The 17,333-nt window shown below is 42.0% G+C and overlaps 1 protein-coding gene across 1 annotated transcript in view; it reads right to left on the reverse strand.

Moving 5' to 3' along the window:
* Positions 1-4,124: 4,124 nt before the first annotated feature.
* LOC142378114 (uncharacterized) overlaps positions 4,125-17,333 on the reverse strand; it is a 35,417-nt gene continuing 22,208 nt past the window's right edge. The window contains exons 4-8 of the mRNA XM_075462343.1: positions 9,675-9,733; positions 8,832-8,969; positions 8,565-8,735; positions 4,813-4,848; positions 4,125-4,166 (exon numbers count right to left, since the gene is read on the reverse strand). Coding sequence (XP_075318458.1) covers positions 4,125-4,166; positions 4,813-4,848; positions 8,565-8,735; positions 8,832-8,969; positions 9,675-9,733 — 446 coding nt within the window. The remainder of the gene's footprint in view (positions 4,167-4,812; positions 4,849-8,564; positions 8,736-8,831; positions 8,970-9,674; positions 9,734-17,333) is intronic.

Raw genomic sequence — 17,333 nt, forward strand, 5'->3', positions numbered from 1 at the left:
TCCACTGCTATCTAAAGAGTGGCCAATCAATGCTCACACAGATATACCTGTACCAATGTGTGTTTAATACTCTCTCTCTCTCTCTCTCTCTCTCTCTCTCTCTCTCTCTCTCTCTCTCTCTCTCTCTCTCTCTCTCTCTCTCTCTCTCTCTCTCTCTCTCTCTCTCTCTCTCTCTCTCTCTCTCTCTCTCTCTCTCTCTCTCTCTCTCTCTCTCTCTCTCTCTCTCTCTCTCTCTCTCTCTCTCTCTCTCTCTCTCTCTCTCTCTCTCTCTCTCTCTCTCTCTCTCTCTCTCTCTCTCTCTCTCTCTCTCTCTCTCTCTCTCTCTCTCTCTCTCTCTCTCCTCTCTCTCTCTCTCTCTCTCTCTCTCTCTCTCTCTCTCTCTCTCTCTCTCTCTCTCTCTCTCTCTGTGTGAGTCAAGCACATCCAGTTTAAATGAATAAATAAAACATTTAAAACGGGCACAGGGAAAATTTGATGAAGCCACATTTAGAGTCTCAAAATGCCATTGAGAAAATTCTCAGTTGAAATGTTTGAGCTGGTATGCCTCCACTCCCCAGCCAGCGGGTGGCACTCTTAGTCTTAACCCAACACACCAGGCAATGGGAGGACAAAGTCACTGTGACAGGTATGTGTCTTGCATGTAATGCATGCGCACATTAATGTACGATCTTTACATGTATTTATGCAGTCAGTATAAAGACAGCAGGTCACTAAATCTACACTCTGGCCTCACTGTAACTGCACTTTATTCATCCATCCATCCATCCAGCACTCGTGTCTTCCTTCTTACAACCCATGTCCCTCTCCATGTCCTAAATCCTTATATTGCCTGGAAAAAGATGCCCATATGCAGTTCTTTTTTCCCCTTTTCAGAATTTTCCCTTCAAAAACACTATTCTGTTCAAACATGCATGTGGCGTGGTGCAAGTTGATCTGCATAGTCAATAAGCCAGTAAACATTAAAAAGCCATTTATCCACCTGCTATGTTCAAACTGTTAGAATTCCTCCATCATTCAGCACGACAAAATCTGAGGATATATTAACACCTGCAGCTCTACAACGCACTTCTGCCTGGACAACGCGACATGACGTGGTGCTCAAGAGGTCCAGGCTTTCAACTACAGCGACTGTCAGATGTTTAATGGTACAAATTTTAAGAGCAAGCTAGACTACAACAACATTAGAGAAGTTTGTGAAACTTGAAAACTATGCTTCTGACTTGATTTTTTTTAAGTACATTGACTTTCGTTATGCAAATTCCTGGCCCTGTAACTGCCCGTGAGCCCCCCGGGATAGAGATACCGCAGTTCACGATTTTTGTGTCCAGCCCTGCAGCGCCACAGTTTTAATTTTCAGTTGCTTGACATTTTTGTGGGCTTTTGATGATGTCTACGTGGCCTATTCAACATGAAAACAAATTCATGTGTATGGCTGTCAATGGGCAGGGCTCACACGAAGACATGCTTTTATGACAGCAGTGTTACGTTCCATAGCTGTAGGGGGAGCCAAAGAGCACAGAAATAGCCAAACGCTCTTGCATTACTTAAAGTCACTGATTATTTACTCTGTGTTCAGTTCGAAACAAAAGCAGAGGAAGCAAAACGCAGATTCAACAACAGGAAAAGTCATTGGTGTATACAGTGAAGCGCAGGTGTGATCACAGGCTTGCCAAGATAACCGTACAGTCCATCTTAGATTAGAAGCAGCAAGTCAAATATTCTGGGCATGCAGCAAGGTATTCTGGGAAATGAAGGCAAACCTAGAACCAGTTAAAAAAAAACCAACATCCTTAGGGTGCTGAGTATTATGCGTACTGTACTTAGTGTGTGCAGTATGTCATGAGAAAGTAAGAAGACAGTATGGTGGAAGGAGGCAGGCATATGGGGTGAGCTGCAAGCCCCCACCATGAGGGAGCATGAAAAAGACAGAAGTAAAACCAGGGTATCTGTGTGTGCGTGGGTGAGTGAAAGAGAAAGAGTTGTTGAAGTCAACCCGAAGTCCTACATTTTACACACAAAAAAATGTAATTTCCTAAAAAATAATAGTTGTATAAAAATGTGTTCAAATCCATGACACAGACGCAATGGAAATATTGGAAATTTTTCATTTGCTGCTCTATATATTTGTACTAGTGTTTGCGTGTGTCCACGTTTGTCAGTATCGTACTTTCTCAGTAAATACTCCAGGGCTTTGTGGTCTATACTGTGTGGTTTGGAGGAGTTTGTTAGTTGAGGGCCAGGTGCAGGCAGACAACACATAGACTCACGGAAGATAAACGGACCCAGCACACACTCGCACACGCAACACACACACACACACACACACACACACACACACACACACACACACACACACACACACACAGAAACGAAGGATAAATGGACCCAGTAGCAGGGAGGTCTGACAGAATGCCTTTTCACACCTGGCTGAGCCCAGCGGAAGGTGACAGAGTCACATCTCCCAAAGCGAACACACACATATTCACACACGCACACACACCTTCTCACATTGGGGAGTTCAGGGTCATAAGCAGCATCATGAATAAAATGAGGCTGTTTTAAACAGAAGGAGCCCTGCGTATGCATGTGTGTAAGTGCGTTTGTGTGTGAGCGTGTTGATGTCTGTGCGGGCCCCTAACCCCCATGCCAGTTTGGATCTGTAACGACCTTCTGTTCCTAGTGCTTAAATGGCTTAAATACTTCAATTAGACCTGGGTCACAATCCTCCACCCGTTAAAGCACACACACAAAAAAAGAAAAAGGGAAAGAAAAAGCACACAAGGCAACACACAAAGTGGTTTCATCGTCGTGCAAGGAGACCAGAGAGTTTCGTCAGCAGCGTCTCCTCTCGTCTGTGGTTCAAAGTGAAACTAGACTAAATCATAAAAAATTTTCCGCCAAAACATGAGCAACAATTAAACTTGGCTCCTGTCTCCTACGCCAGCGTCTCCCCTGGAACTTCTCTGTCCCGCTCCCTCCTCCTTCCTCCTCTTCTCTCCGTCTCTCCCGCCGTGCTGCCCCAGCGCTAACGATGCTGCCTTTTCATTAGACAGCCCCAGCTAATTAATCTCCATAGAGGAGAGTGACAGACCTCTCCAAACACACATACACAAAGTGCACGCTAAGATATATGCAAACACACACTCTTCTTCCCTCTTTCTCACTCCCTCGTCCCGCGTGGTGTTGGCAGCCCATTTCATGCTTTATCACGTCTTTTAATTGACAAACAAGCTGCTCTTTTCTCTTAGGCTGAGGTCTATATCACCCCCTCGCTCAGATGCGCAAACACACACACACACACGCGGCGGCAGGAAAACTAGTTATCTCTTTAAATTTTGGATGAACACACACAAATAGGCAAATGTCTCCCTGCTGACATATGGCCCATGTGACTGTCACACAGTTTTCTACTCCGACACATTGTTTCAAGACGAACACATAGGCACACACACGCACTCGCACACACACACTCGCACACACACACACAGCCGCCGATGTCACATGTGCACTTAGGTTGAAAATGAAGCAAAAGAAAAACAAAAAACCCATCACTATTGGCACTTCCTTAATCTCATAAGATGTTTTTTGCCCAACATGCTTCATTAATCTTCCACAGGGCAAATTCAATACCAATCAAAACTGACTGATTGATTTGAAGTGAATGTGTGACACCTTCTTTGTCATCATTTTTAAGAGAAAAAAAAACTGGTTATTTTTGGAGCCATACACCCTTAAAGAACAAATTATTTGGATCTTAAAAGGAACTTGCCACACTTGAAAATCATCATCACTGCTTGGTTTCAAAGTTTATGAAAACCCTCATCTTCCAGTTAAAACCTCAATGTGGTTGGATGTTTTGTTGTTCAAGGTATGTTTTAGGTTGTAAGATTTATTATGTTTCTGTTTTGATGAGTCAATTTCTGCACGAAAAACACTGAAGTGTCACTGGCTTTAAACGGAGCTGCAAACGGCCTCGTTTGTCCATCCACCTCCATATTGAGTTGTTGACCAAAGGTGTTTTGTGACGATTCTGTCCAAAAACTACGTTCAATTGGAATGACGTGTTGATTTGTTTAGTTCATAGTGTTTCGCATACTTTTCATCTTCCTCGATCCATCCAGCGATCACCCGTGCCCTGTGGATGAGAGCTTTGTCCTCCTGCTCCACTGAGATAAAAAATGTTTCATTATAGGATAAAAAGCGATCACTCCGAGCAACTTTGCATTGATCTGCTTTGACCGCTCCGCAAGTGAATCCAAACCATCCTGACAAAATGCCTCCTACAGCTAAAAACGTCACTGGGTCCCCATCGCAAACTGTTCTTCCCATCCTATGGCAAAGCAAATTTGAAACATCTGAGGTGCTTGTTTCCACAGCCTGGTTTGGAGGGGAAGAAAAGACTCTTATCTTCATCTAAGTGCATCAACTCGTTTTTTTTTACTAAAAATTTGTTTTAACTAAAACCTTACACATAATGTGCTTGAATGAAAAAAAATGACATATAATCAAACTATTATATTATCTAACATGTATCTTTTAAGAGAAAATTTAATATTTAAAATTTCTGTCACAACTAAGAAGTTTGTTTTTCAGCGTTTTAAATAGCAGGTACGAAATACATCAAATAAAACAAGGTTTTTATTGAGCTCTTAGGCCTCAGTATTGCTATTATGTAGCCAACCCACATTTAAAATTCAATTCCGAGTCAAAATACTAATTAAACCAAACCGAGGGACTAAAACATGAAAGGGTGAGGAAATGCTCAGGTGAGTTTAAGAGGCTTGACTGTAGGTTTTGTGGAAAGATACTCACTGTAATATGGTACTGTCTCCAGACCTCTGGACAAGCCTGAGAAGAGAAAGGTGAAAACCGTTAGCGAGTTTATTGAATACATAAACAGATCCTTACAGACAAATATACTTTTTCCAAGAACCCCACTGAAAGAGAACAGATACCAGCAGCCTGAATCATGCGCACATCTCTCGGCCCAGAGTTAACAAACAAGTCAGAGAACTGACAAAATAACATGTCAGTAACATCAGTAAAGATGATTGTGTTACAGAGGGAGGGATGAGAGATGCTGATTAACAGAGAATAGAGAGCACGCCAAATGGAGACTGAAAAACAGACCCTGGTATCATTTGCCAGACAGAGTCTCTTCCAACGCGTCTCCCAAAACCTTCAGCACCGAAATCTTTCACTATTCGCACGTCGCAGTCAGTAAGTAAGGCAGTCAGTTGTTTTGTGCCAGTGTGGCTAAAGAATTATCTCTGGGGCTTCTCCACGCTGTTACTTAAACGTTCCGACATCCTTTACCAACCACCGCCTCTTCCCACTGGGAAATTGAAAATGCTGCAGTCGCCGCAGGCAACAAGATTTATCTACTTACATACCAACTGAGTGAGAGCCAGAGTGAGACAGATTTCATATGCAAGCCTGTTCTATGAAAGAGCCTGTGTTTAATTTGCTCTTGCACACAGTGAGGTTTTCGGCAAATTATCTAAACCCCTCCACCCACCCACCCACCTCAAAAGGTGGCTAATTTGACCTCAAGTCCATTTTCAAATCCTGCAGCTTGCACAGAAAGGTAGGTACTTTTTCTGGCTAAATCTGATCTGTTTGGATTTGACTACAGCAAACACTAATACCAATTTCGACTGCTGTATCTTTCTCCACCTCTCATCCAGCGTTTTTCTTTTCTTTAACAAACCCCCACCAACACCCACTCCCTCCCATTTGCTCCATCCCTCCAGACCGCCAGGGTAGTGTGTTGTTGTCGAGGGCGACAGGCGAGGCGAGCGACACACTCGCGCTCCATCAACCGTCTGTCTTTAATGAGAGACACAGAGAAGCCCAGGGGACTGAGACCTGACTCTTTTTCTCTCGCAAACACACACACACACTAATACACTCAGTATAATATGTGAGTGTTTAAAAAAAAAAAAAAAAAAAAAAAAGTTATGCATTACAAGAGAGGGGTAATTACAACACCGCACAACTTTGGACCTTTGTTTGTGATTAAGAAAAACAGGATGAAGAAGAAACGAGAGGAAAGAGACGAACGAACGGATCTAAATGAGGAAATGAGAAAGAATGGGTACGAAATTGTGAGAATGAAAGAAAGAAAAACGGATAGAAAGAGGGAAAGAAATATTGGGTTGTGTGTCCTGGCATACCCTTTCACTCTGGTGTTCACCTGGTTACTCATCCATTACACGGAGCACAGTACATGACTGACTGACGGAGATGGAGGGCACGGCGAGAGAAAAAAAGCGAAGGGAGAGGACGGTAGCTCCTTACATACAGTTTTCTATTCCATAGCATGTGAGTAAATGGGCCAGGTAATGAATGCTGCAGTCAGATAATTGTCATTGATGGTCATTAGATCTACCCCTCAGTGGTAATGCACGCACTTACGCACGCACACGCACACAAATACGTCCACAGCTGGAATATACAGCATGGCAGAGACATAACTAAGCTGTAATTGTTGAAGTGTATCAATTAATGTGAACAGCAGCGTGTGTTGACCCCTGGTCACTCATTATTACTGAGAGAAAACGAGAGGGGGGGGTAGATGTGCTTGTGAGACACAGAAGCAGTTACATTCATATTACATTTTAGGTGCAAGTCAGTTTCCTGCATCAGCGCATTTTATGCACTCGCATTGAACTGGAGGGTTTTAGGCCAAAAAACATGTACCTTGGTATTTTATTTTAATGGTGGTGAACATTAGTATTTTATATGACTATCTATAATTATAAGATTGATAATAGTAGATCTGCTGTAGAACATTAAGTATTTGGATTCTACCCACTGTGAACCAGTGTCAGCAGTTAACATCTGTTTTCTTCTTTCTTATTGTATTTAATGCCATACATTGTATTTTAAGTGACTCCCAAATAAAGTTGTTATTTACCTTTTTTTATTTGTCTGTTTCTGTTATCAGGCAGCACAATGAGTCCGAAAATAGTGACTGAAATAACATCAAGACCGCACATTAACCAGCAGAAACCCATTTTACAAATGAGGCATTGTCTGGTGAGATCCCTCTCTTACAAAACAAATCTGTGGGGTTTTTTTTCTGTATTTAAAAGGACTCAGAATGTTAGCTTACAGACATCTGCTTCTCCGGTAGGCAGAGGGAGGGGGATAAGGAAAAGCGAATGCTTGTGCTCACAGAGATGTTCTGGTGAAACTCCTCAGAGGTTCGGCTACATTTAACGATATCTTGGATTGTTTTTTTTTTTTTTCAAACCTGACAACAACGGGGAGAAGTTGTAGGGAAATCTGTTGCTCACCTTGTTGCTGACAAACACAGCAACAGACTGTGAGTGAGGAGAAATACTCACACTGGTACAGCTTTACAGGAGAAACAGTCAGACTATAGAAATAAATTTAAAAAATGCCACACAGTCTTATTAGAGGGTAAAAGAGCAAATTCACAACACAAAGGAGCTCGCAAATTAAAAAGTTTAAAAAGCTCAAATTAATTTCCCCTCGTAGCCTATTGGATTATAAATGTGTGGAAGTGGTTGAGTAGTTTGTCTTCAAAATGGACTTCATATCCACCGACCACTATTTCCAATGTATCAAATGCCATCTGATCACTTGCAATGTACGCAGTCCACAGAGACACAAATTTTAGGATGCAGAAGTCCACAGAGGAATCCAAAAAGAGGACGATGTTAAGAAAAAATAGACCTACGGGAACCCTTGTGGACAGCAAACCATGATTTGGCTGTCATACAGTAAAGTTAAGAGGTGTAGACTTTTCCATTGCTTCATTGCTCTTTTGTTTTACATATACATATACTTCATATCCTGAATTTGTAGTATCATTCTTATTTATGTAAGCTTTTTGTGTTTTTTTTGGTAGGAGATCTACTGCTCTCTGTTACACAATGCAAAATTTATACCAAATCAACTAAATCAAAGTCATGTCATGACATAGATGTATTGTGTTTGGTTCTTTTATGAAGCTTTGGATTCCTTTGTGCTCAAAGTCAACATGATCAGACGTTTGTGGAAACAGATGACACTGTGCAGCTCTGGTCTGTATATGCTTCAAAGGCCCTGTTTAGACCTAGTATTATCATTTGTCTTGGTGTTCTGGTCACAAGTGGACGGATCTAAGTATATGTGAATGCACTCGGGACACATTGATGTGTCCCATCGTTCAGACCAAATTGAAACTGATGCGCTTAGAACATGACTCGGGTGACTCGTAAATTTCGGGTGTAAACAGGCTACAGGATAAAATTAGTGCCACTGCAAAACAATGATAATTCGGGCAAAAGAGCACTTTTTTTGAACGGCCCATTCCAGTGTCACGCCTGAGAATGTGAGCTTGGAGCTTTAAGGAGATTGTTTTCAGAATTGTAGAACAACGTGACCTCAACCACATCCAATCCATTTGGGATAAACTGCTGAACAAACAAATCCAGGGTTTAACACCAACCGTCAGAGATCCATCAAACTAATACGTGAGGAAATCCCTGCAGTGAGTTTTCTATATTTTGTTGGAAATCGTCATAGGGGACAAACGAGATGCAAAAACTCACGTCAAAGAAGTGTCCCGTCATGCTGCAACGATGGCACTGTTTCTGCCAATAAGGCCTCTCACTGCAGGACTCGTAGAGGTGCCCGGGCTGGCCGCAGTTGTTGCAGTGCTTATTGGGACACTCACTTGACAGGTGGCCTGTCGTGCCACAAAGAAAGCAGGACGACAACTTCTGCGCACACACAAATACACACACACACAGTTTTTTATGCCTTTACATACAGTGTGTAGAAGCTGGACCTGATAGCGTGCACTGGTGAAAACTAACTTTGGGGTCAGGACAGTTCTTGGAGAGATGTCCAGTCTTGGAGCAGTTTCTACACTGAACGTTCTTCCCAGTATAGTATCTGTGTGACAGCCGCTGCACTGTTATCCTGGTTCCTTTGTCTTTGTTATAGATCTGGGCCTGAAAAACAAAGTTAGCGCAGAGGTGCATTAATATCCTGCCATGTTTGTGAGAGCCTAAAGATGTTCGAGTCAGTAAGGAGCAGGAGGTAATTTTTCTTATTTTAAGGCCTAATTATTTCCCTTTGATGTTAGTCAATTCATCTTTTCACATTGAGATCGAGCTTTAACGCTGAAAAAAAAAAAAGACTGCTCATTCATAATGATCCAATACCAGTGTACGCTTTGAATTGCACGCCATGGTTGTGGAATCAGAAGATTATCTAGAGTCAGTTTCTATAATTGTGTGCTCCACCATGCCATGTCTCTTACACCAACACATACGATCCGGCTCTGTGACTGCTGCATATTTTACACACATCGCGGTGAGGTGCAAATGAAGGTAGGAAAGTCCTGCGATGCTGTGGAAGGAAAGGTTTGTTCTCTTTGTCACCTTCCTCATAACCTTACTGCGAGCATTATATGTCTTTTTAGAATCCAGCATTAACTTTTACTTTAATATTTGAGAAAACTGCCGATTACATTTTTGGAAGAAAAGAAAAAAATGTGCCTTCTTTGACTTAACACATGGTCCCTTTAACCCCAATACTCAAAAATCACTGTTTAGATCACAGGCACAAACCATGTCAAAATGGACTCAGAAAACAGAAGAATGGCAGGTCAGTATATATTGTGAATAAGCAATAAGTTGGTAAATGGTGCCTACCTCCTTATCTCTCTCTGTGACCAACCAACGTCCTTCTGCATCAGCATCAGCATCAGCATCTAGCACAACAGAAAGAAATGCACTGTAAAATACTGCAAAATCATACTGCTTAAGTTTTCATTTTATTTTCAGGTTAGGAATAAAAAAAAAAAAAATGTCCCTGGACACTTTTTAAGGCACCCCTGCAAATTGTACTGCAACTTAGTGAAAGTGAAATATAATCATTTTAATACAGAAAAAATATTCAATTAGACAGGGTTTATTTTCAAGTGGTTAAAGGTAGTTAGAAGCTCAAGTAAAAAGACATATTTTCAACACCTGACAACAGAGTTTGGAGTGCCTTTGGTTCTGCAGTACTGATTAGAATGTATGGACTCCAGAGCTCCACTCAAACGTGGCTTATGTATGTCAAAAATCTGTTAATTGGAGCCTAAATCTGCAGAAAATACAGGTGGTTTAATCTCTTCCTACTCAAACAACATCAAACACTTTAAACCAGAATTTGACAAGAACAAGGCCTGACAAATTCTAGACGATAACCAACCTTATTAAGAACTCTAAACCCTGAGGAATGAGTTTTGTTTCCTGTAGGAGAAGAACGCACACAAACTGACACAGTGGCAGCGTAGCACATCTGTATGAGAGTGGCACTAACAGCACCCTGAGGGAGACCGCTGTATTCTCCTCAGGCCCACAGAACTGTAACTGACATCCAGAAATCCTAACGTACACACAAACACACACACACAAACACGTGTACTCAGCATAAATTATGTGCCGTGCCGATAGCAATGACACACACAGGATCGCATGCTTTCACAACACATACACACATCGACCCCTGCGATTAGCTAGTTGACAGTCTTTAGCCTTTGGACAAACATACAGCCTTGAGCCATAATCAAATATTACACTCTCCTTTCCACCTCTCTCTTTCTTTCTTTCTTCTTCTCTCTATCCAACCCCCTTATCACTATTCAGCTCAGCCCTACTTCCTTTGCTTTGCTTGTTTTCTAACACCCCCCCCTTCTTCCCCGGGTGAACGGCTGCAGAGGGAGGTTATCACCTCTCTTCCCTGTCAAACAAATTAAAATGGCTGCTGTTTGGATGGGGCTTCTTTCTACCTCGACCTTCACCTCCAACAACACACACACACACACACACACACACACACACACACACACACACACACACACACGTAAAAACATAAGCAACCCAGTGTTATCATCACACAGGTAGTTTGCGAGGCCCTACATTTGGTTGATCTATTTGAGAGAATGAAAAAGCTGTAAATATCCTTTAGATATTGGTCCAACTAGAACAATAAACAGTAGCACAGTGTATATTCTGTTTTAAAAGGAGATCCTTTATTATCTCAGAGAAGACCTAAACCAGAACAGAGAATGCACACAAAGCTTTTTCAAAAAATTCACAAAGGTAGAAAACAGCCCCCCAAATCCTGAACTTTTTTTTAATATATAATCCTTTCAAATTTAAATAAATTTAAAGCTGTTACATTTTTTTTCTTTTTTTGTCCCCAGTGGCCTTAATTCAGCAGTGCAATAAAGACAGGAAGGTGGGCAGAGAGAGGGGCGATGCAGCAAAGTGCTACACAAGTCGAGACTCAAAGCTGCCACCAGCTGTGATGTGGGCTTCAGCCTTTGTACACATAGCATCCGTTCAACCATTTCAGCTACCAAGAGACCCAAACTGTCACATTTTTCTTTAACTACATTAAAGCTTGAATCTAATCAGGTTCACAGCATTCAAAAGTCTTGCAGGTTACTGGCGGATGATCAATTCCTGACAAAAACTACATCCTTTTAGACTGAGACTGGAAAAAAAAAAAAAAAAAAAAGCCTAAAACACTTTGTTTTAACCAGCCAACTGGCACAAACTGAAATATTCCATTTCTTTCTTTTAACTAAAAATGTTTAATTTAAATTTAAAACAATATTTTTGCGCATAGTGGGGTAACTTAGAGTGATTCCATTTCAATTATGCAAAAATTTTAAGTGCTTCCTGTCGTTATTTTCAGTTGAAGCACTCACACCGACTGATGAACTCGCATTAACTGTGTAAAGTCAGATAAAGATCTTTTTTTTCCACAGTTTTCGGGGAACCTTCAGACTTTTGGGCATGTTTTCTCCCTCTCTCTCTCTCTCACTGTCACGCTAGAGTAAGATTTTTTGATAGTAGTTAGTTATGGTTAGTTTTGTATAGAGAAGAAAACGGGGTCGGGGCCTCCCAGTGCTGCTCTGCTGCGAGCGGAGTAGGGGCCCTCTGCAGGACACGTGTATGTGTCTTTGCACGCTTAGCTGGTGTTACACAACAACCAGTACCCAACCAATGGACAGCTTGAAAAAAAAAAAAAGAGAGAGAGAAAAAAAAACGCCGGGCTGAAAGGTGTGTAAGTGCATTTGTGTGTGTATGAATGCGAGGAGGCGTTAGTGACTCAACGAAAGTCATTCCCAAAGCGTCTCCCAGGGGGGCTACCCAAATAAAGAGCAGGAAGCTTTCCCTTAATCTAAAGGCCACCCCCCATCTTACCAACCCAACACACACACACGGATAAAGGGTGAAGCTCTTTGTCACGGCCGAGGAATCAAACACATGGGTGGGGGTGGAGAGGAAAGGGAGAGAGGGTGGGTGGGGGTCTGTTGTCTGTACACAGGGTAAAAATATGCTAATCAACCTTGAGGCCCTGTTCAAAACCAAACCATCGGTGCCTCGTTCCATCATGGCCCTGCAGATCTGAAGGAGACTGGAGCTGAAAAAGCAGATGGTAGCGGCTTCACCGCGCAGCTGAATAGATTCACGAGAGGCATTCGCCATGTTGACTGCAACTGTTCAATTTCAACAAATCTAATGAGCCCCGTCCCTCACACCTAACTTAGAGGTCTAAACACAAAGGTCTTAAATAAAGAAACGGATGTCATGCCCTTTTATCCACTAGAAATCTCCAAAAATGTTCACAGAAAATCCCAGAGCATGGTGCTTTCGAAGGATTCCACTGATTCTTATTCTGCGGGACAACTCGTACATTATCTCATCACTCCATCGTCAAGGGTAATGCAACACAACGGCATGGAAGAGAGGGAGACTGAGAAACAGAGGGAGGGACAGATCAGGGAAGAGAAGGCGACAGATGCTACCTGTCTGTCTCAAAGGTACCCTGATTACCCGAAGATGAGGAGGAGAAGGGAGGAGGCTGCGTGTCTGTTCATCAGAGTCGGCAGAACCAAACAAAACAAATTGTGTGTGTGTGTGTGTGCGTGTGTGAATGCATTGAATCTGTCCCTTCCACCAGTGGAAGCAGAACGGAAGTGTACGTGCAGCTAATGAACCGTGAACACCCAGCTCTCCTGGGGTGACACCCACCCATACACACACACACACACGGGATGAGGCTCAAGTGTGATAAACCAAGGACAAGATGGACAACATCAACGACACACAACTGTCCATGAACGCAGCGGTCTCCTCACTCACCTGCAACTCCAACCATTAATCATTTCCCTAAGATCTGTGTCTGTGTGTGTGTCTCATCTACAAACTGTTCTCCCCTTCATCCAAACAACGTCAGGGGCTTAGACTGACCCGCCTTACCCAATCTCACTTTCCCTGTCCCGACACTTAAACAGGCATGCCAAGCCAGCCCGCCCATTGTACAAGCTGTTGACCAGGGCCATTGATACACCGGCCAGCGTTTGCTTGAACACACGCATACACAGAGACACACAAACTGGGAGTGAAAGGGGGCCTTTCCACCAAAATGGAGGATATGTTTGATACTGAAGCGACAGGGCTGGATTAGCAACACTATACATGACAATGGTAAGGGTGGGCGGGAGTGTGCAGGCTCTGCGCGTGTATATGTGTGTGTCTGTGCAATTTTAAAAAAGAAAAAAGGTGTTCTCTTTGTGACATAACCCTTGCCTTACAACCTTGCCCTCTGTGAGGTTAAACACACCAAAAGGTTGTAAAACACAAGAGAGAAAGAGAACAAGTCAGATGAAGAGGAACAATGAGGGGATGTGAGAGGGTGCAGGAGCAGATGAAGCACATTGCAACACAGCAAGAGACATGCAGGCTGAGCATCAAGCAAAGAACATCCAGGTGGAAATGATAGAAGTGTTTTATGAAAAGACTTGATGATGATGACGGTGAAAAGGAAAAGGCAGGGCAGAGTAAGGAGAACAATTAAGACTGTATAAAGGGAACATATCCATTTACTTATCCTGGTGTTGCATGCTGCGACTTCCTGCGACACAAACAGAGCCGGATTTTGTGTCATATGTGCTCTTCCTGGTGTTATATGAAAAAAAAAAATGGTCTAACTCCAAACTGTGACTAAAAATGTACAGAGCATCAATTAAAGCATTTATAGGGTTATGTATCAATTTTCAAAATTATAGCTCCTTCCTTGGAGGCTTCAGCGGACATTAAGGTCGCATGCCTCGTGCACGCCATCATAACATTTTGCTTTGAACAACCTTCCACCTCAGCCATCATTGCATCATTCATGTTGGTCTTTTGTTTGCTCAAAGGGCTTTTCATGCACTCACAGAACATGGACAATTACCAGCTGGAGAGAAACATCTATAGGAAAAAAAGTGCAGGATCAATGCAGATAAAGTCACAGCCTTTTCAGTAAAAAAAAAAAAAAAAAAAGTAAAAGCAGCTGGAACTCTTAATCTGTGGCAACTTTTTGCATAATTTACAAACAGGACTTAACGGAAGGAGTTTAGGGAAAACCCTCTTGAGGTCATTCACACAAGAGAGAGAAAAGGACAGACATGCTGTATGCATTGTTAATGCGAGCCCATCTGACGCGAACTCATTTCCAGTGAACTACAACCGAGTACATTTCTGTCGGCTGTTTACTCACGTTGCTAGGCAACGGCCAAAATTAATCTAGCCCAACCTTACTCGTGCAATCCTGATGAGGCAGAAAATCAAAACTTTTCTATATTAATGTCTTCACGTGCAACATATAAGGGTATACTATTTCAAAGTTGAATGGAAATATTTCATATTTGGAGAAATGACACTGAAGTAAGAGTGGCCTTTCTGTTTCATCTTAAAAAATCTACAATGAACTCATAAGTTGGTAACTGTGTTGCACTATTTTTTATTTTTTTGCCATAATCTTGTACCGATGATGATGAGAGAGTCGGACTGCTGCACAAAGCCTCCAGCACATCCCAAATATTCTCAGTGGAGTTATGGTCTCTTCTCTGTGGTGGCCAAACCAAGAGTGAGAATGAGGTCTCACGATCCCTGAACCACTCTTTCACAATCTGAGCTCGATAAATCCCGGTATTGTATATGCCCTTTGCAATCAGGGAAGAAAAAAAAAATCTATTGATGGAAAATCCTGATCGATGAAAAACTACTGATAAGTGGTTTTCCTACAGCCACACAGATGTTTAGTCTCGGTACCTTGACTTCTCTTTGGATTGTGCTCCTACTTGATCTGATCAAACATTGCTATCAGTTCTGCTGTTGATTTGTTTCTATTTGATTTCATCAAATGTTTAAAGTGATCGCAAACATTCAAGATTTTCTCTCAGCTGCATTACTCAACAATGTTTTCTTATTCTTATATGTTGTTTTGCCTTCTTTCTTGATGCTTACCAATGATTTGATCCTTCTGAAACATCTTTTCCACGACCGCAAGAAGTGTCTTCCAACAGGGTTGTTTAAGGAATAAGAATCCAGTCACTGCATCAGTGAAATAACTTGTTGCCAGCAGCAACATAATGATCACTGCAGTACTTTCCTGATCCGAGTCTCTTACCTGTTTGCTTAGATAAATCCAGGTGTTTTGGGGGTTTTTTAGGCCACACTGTGTGTTTGATACGTTTTTTTTTGTGTGTGCAGTTAGAAGATACAGCACGTATGTCACATATGGACACACTCAATTATCCTGTTTAGAATATTAGCTATATGAAAAAGACAGAAACCACAAAAACGTCAAAGAAAACGCATTAAGGTCAAAAGGCTTTTTATAACTGTGGTACCTGTCTAGTCAAGCTGTGACTCATACTGACAAAAAGCATCCGCAGTGTAATACCATCAAGTAAAAAAAGGAAGGGGAAAAAAAAAAGAATACATGATATAAAAACTCCTCAAATTTCTTCAATAAAGTGTTTTTACACTTTGTTGAGTTGTTGTTTTTTTTTTGTTGTTTTTTTTAACTTGGAGGATTATTAAAGAGGCACGGACACCAGAAGGAACGAGTTACCATGTTGTTACGGCCCAGACAACCAGAAGAAATACATCAGATAATATCTGAATTTTTACACAACATCTGGTCTGACATCTTTTTCTTTCTGCTAGAAGATGCGGGAAAACTGCCAATATTATAGCATCATCAGTTACAACGACTAACCTTAACATAAAACAAACTGACATTTATATCAAAGACGATGTTTAAACAGCTTTTTTCATTTTTGTGACTTCACTTTGGTTGACAACTGAAATGAAGGCAGATGCCATCACCCAGGTCCCTGCTGAGTTTGCTTTGGGCACGCCAAACATATTTCATTGCAGTCCATCTCTTATTATCCGATATCCACTCCCTCACCCCTGCTCCCCTCCACCGTGACACGTCGAGCAGTTTCCTCCGGCTCGCCTGTGCCACAGCCTCTCTTCCTCCTCACCCCCTTCAACACCATGATGGCAGCCGGGGCAGGGCAGGTGGCCAAACCTGTCAGTCAAAGTACCGTCGCCACGCGGCAACACCACAGACACCAATTACCACACAGCAGGGGCGCGGCCTGGCAACCGCATGGCAACCACATGGTCCAATCAGGGTACACAACAACAGGGACCCAAGAATGCCAAGAAAAATACAGAAGTGGTGTTGTGTGTGTGTGTGTGTGTGTGTGTGTGTGTGTGTGTGTGTATATAGCAACATTGGTAAAGTTATCCAGAGCGGAGCCAAAAAATATCTGCGGGTTAAAGAGAAAACAAGTAGTCACTGCGTCTTTTTCATATCGGTTTGCGTTCCATTTAAAGCAGATTTTCAACGCAAGACACCTCTCCATCAGTCTACTGATAATCCCAGTGGTTCCAATTAACTCATTCAGACCTGCAACATATGCAGCATATGCATACTTTCACCTTCCAAGCCTAATTCAACATAACTCTTGTATCCATAATTTTGAGATTCTTCCAAAAAAATTGCAGTAAGTACTGCATGAGGGCAAATACAAAAAAAAAAAAAAGGCTGATGGTTTATCTCTCTTCAAAGGCTGAAAAATACAGGAATTTAGTGGACAGTTATTTTTCCAGAAAACTCTCGGACGTAAAAGCCTTTTAAAAAGCATTAGGTCTGAATCGGTTCAAACATGCACTAACAGCTAGCTCTGGTGGTCATGTTGTCTATACCCTAACAAGAGACTGACCACACTGATATGTGACTCAATTAATTATACCAAACATGGTCTAATTTAAAAAGAACACATGATCTCGCAAGATTGGGCAAATTCTCTCATAAATTACAGTTCACAGAGAAACTGATTAGAAATTGAGTCAGATTATATTAGTTGCTTAAAATATCCATCCATTTTCTTTACCAGCTTAATCCAATTTAGGTTCTGGGGGGGGGGGGGGGGGGCTGATCCCCATCTCATTGGGCGAGAGGCAGGG

This window comes from Odontesthes bonariensis, chromosome 4, assembly GCF_027942865.1.
Source record: "Odontesthes bonariensis isolate fOdoBon6 chromosome 4, fOdoBon6.hap1, whole genome shotgun sequence".
Lineage (NCBI taxonomy): Eukaryota > Metazoa > Chordata > Actinopteri > Atheriniformes > Atherinopsidae > Odontesthes > Odontesthes bonariensis.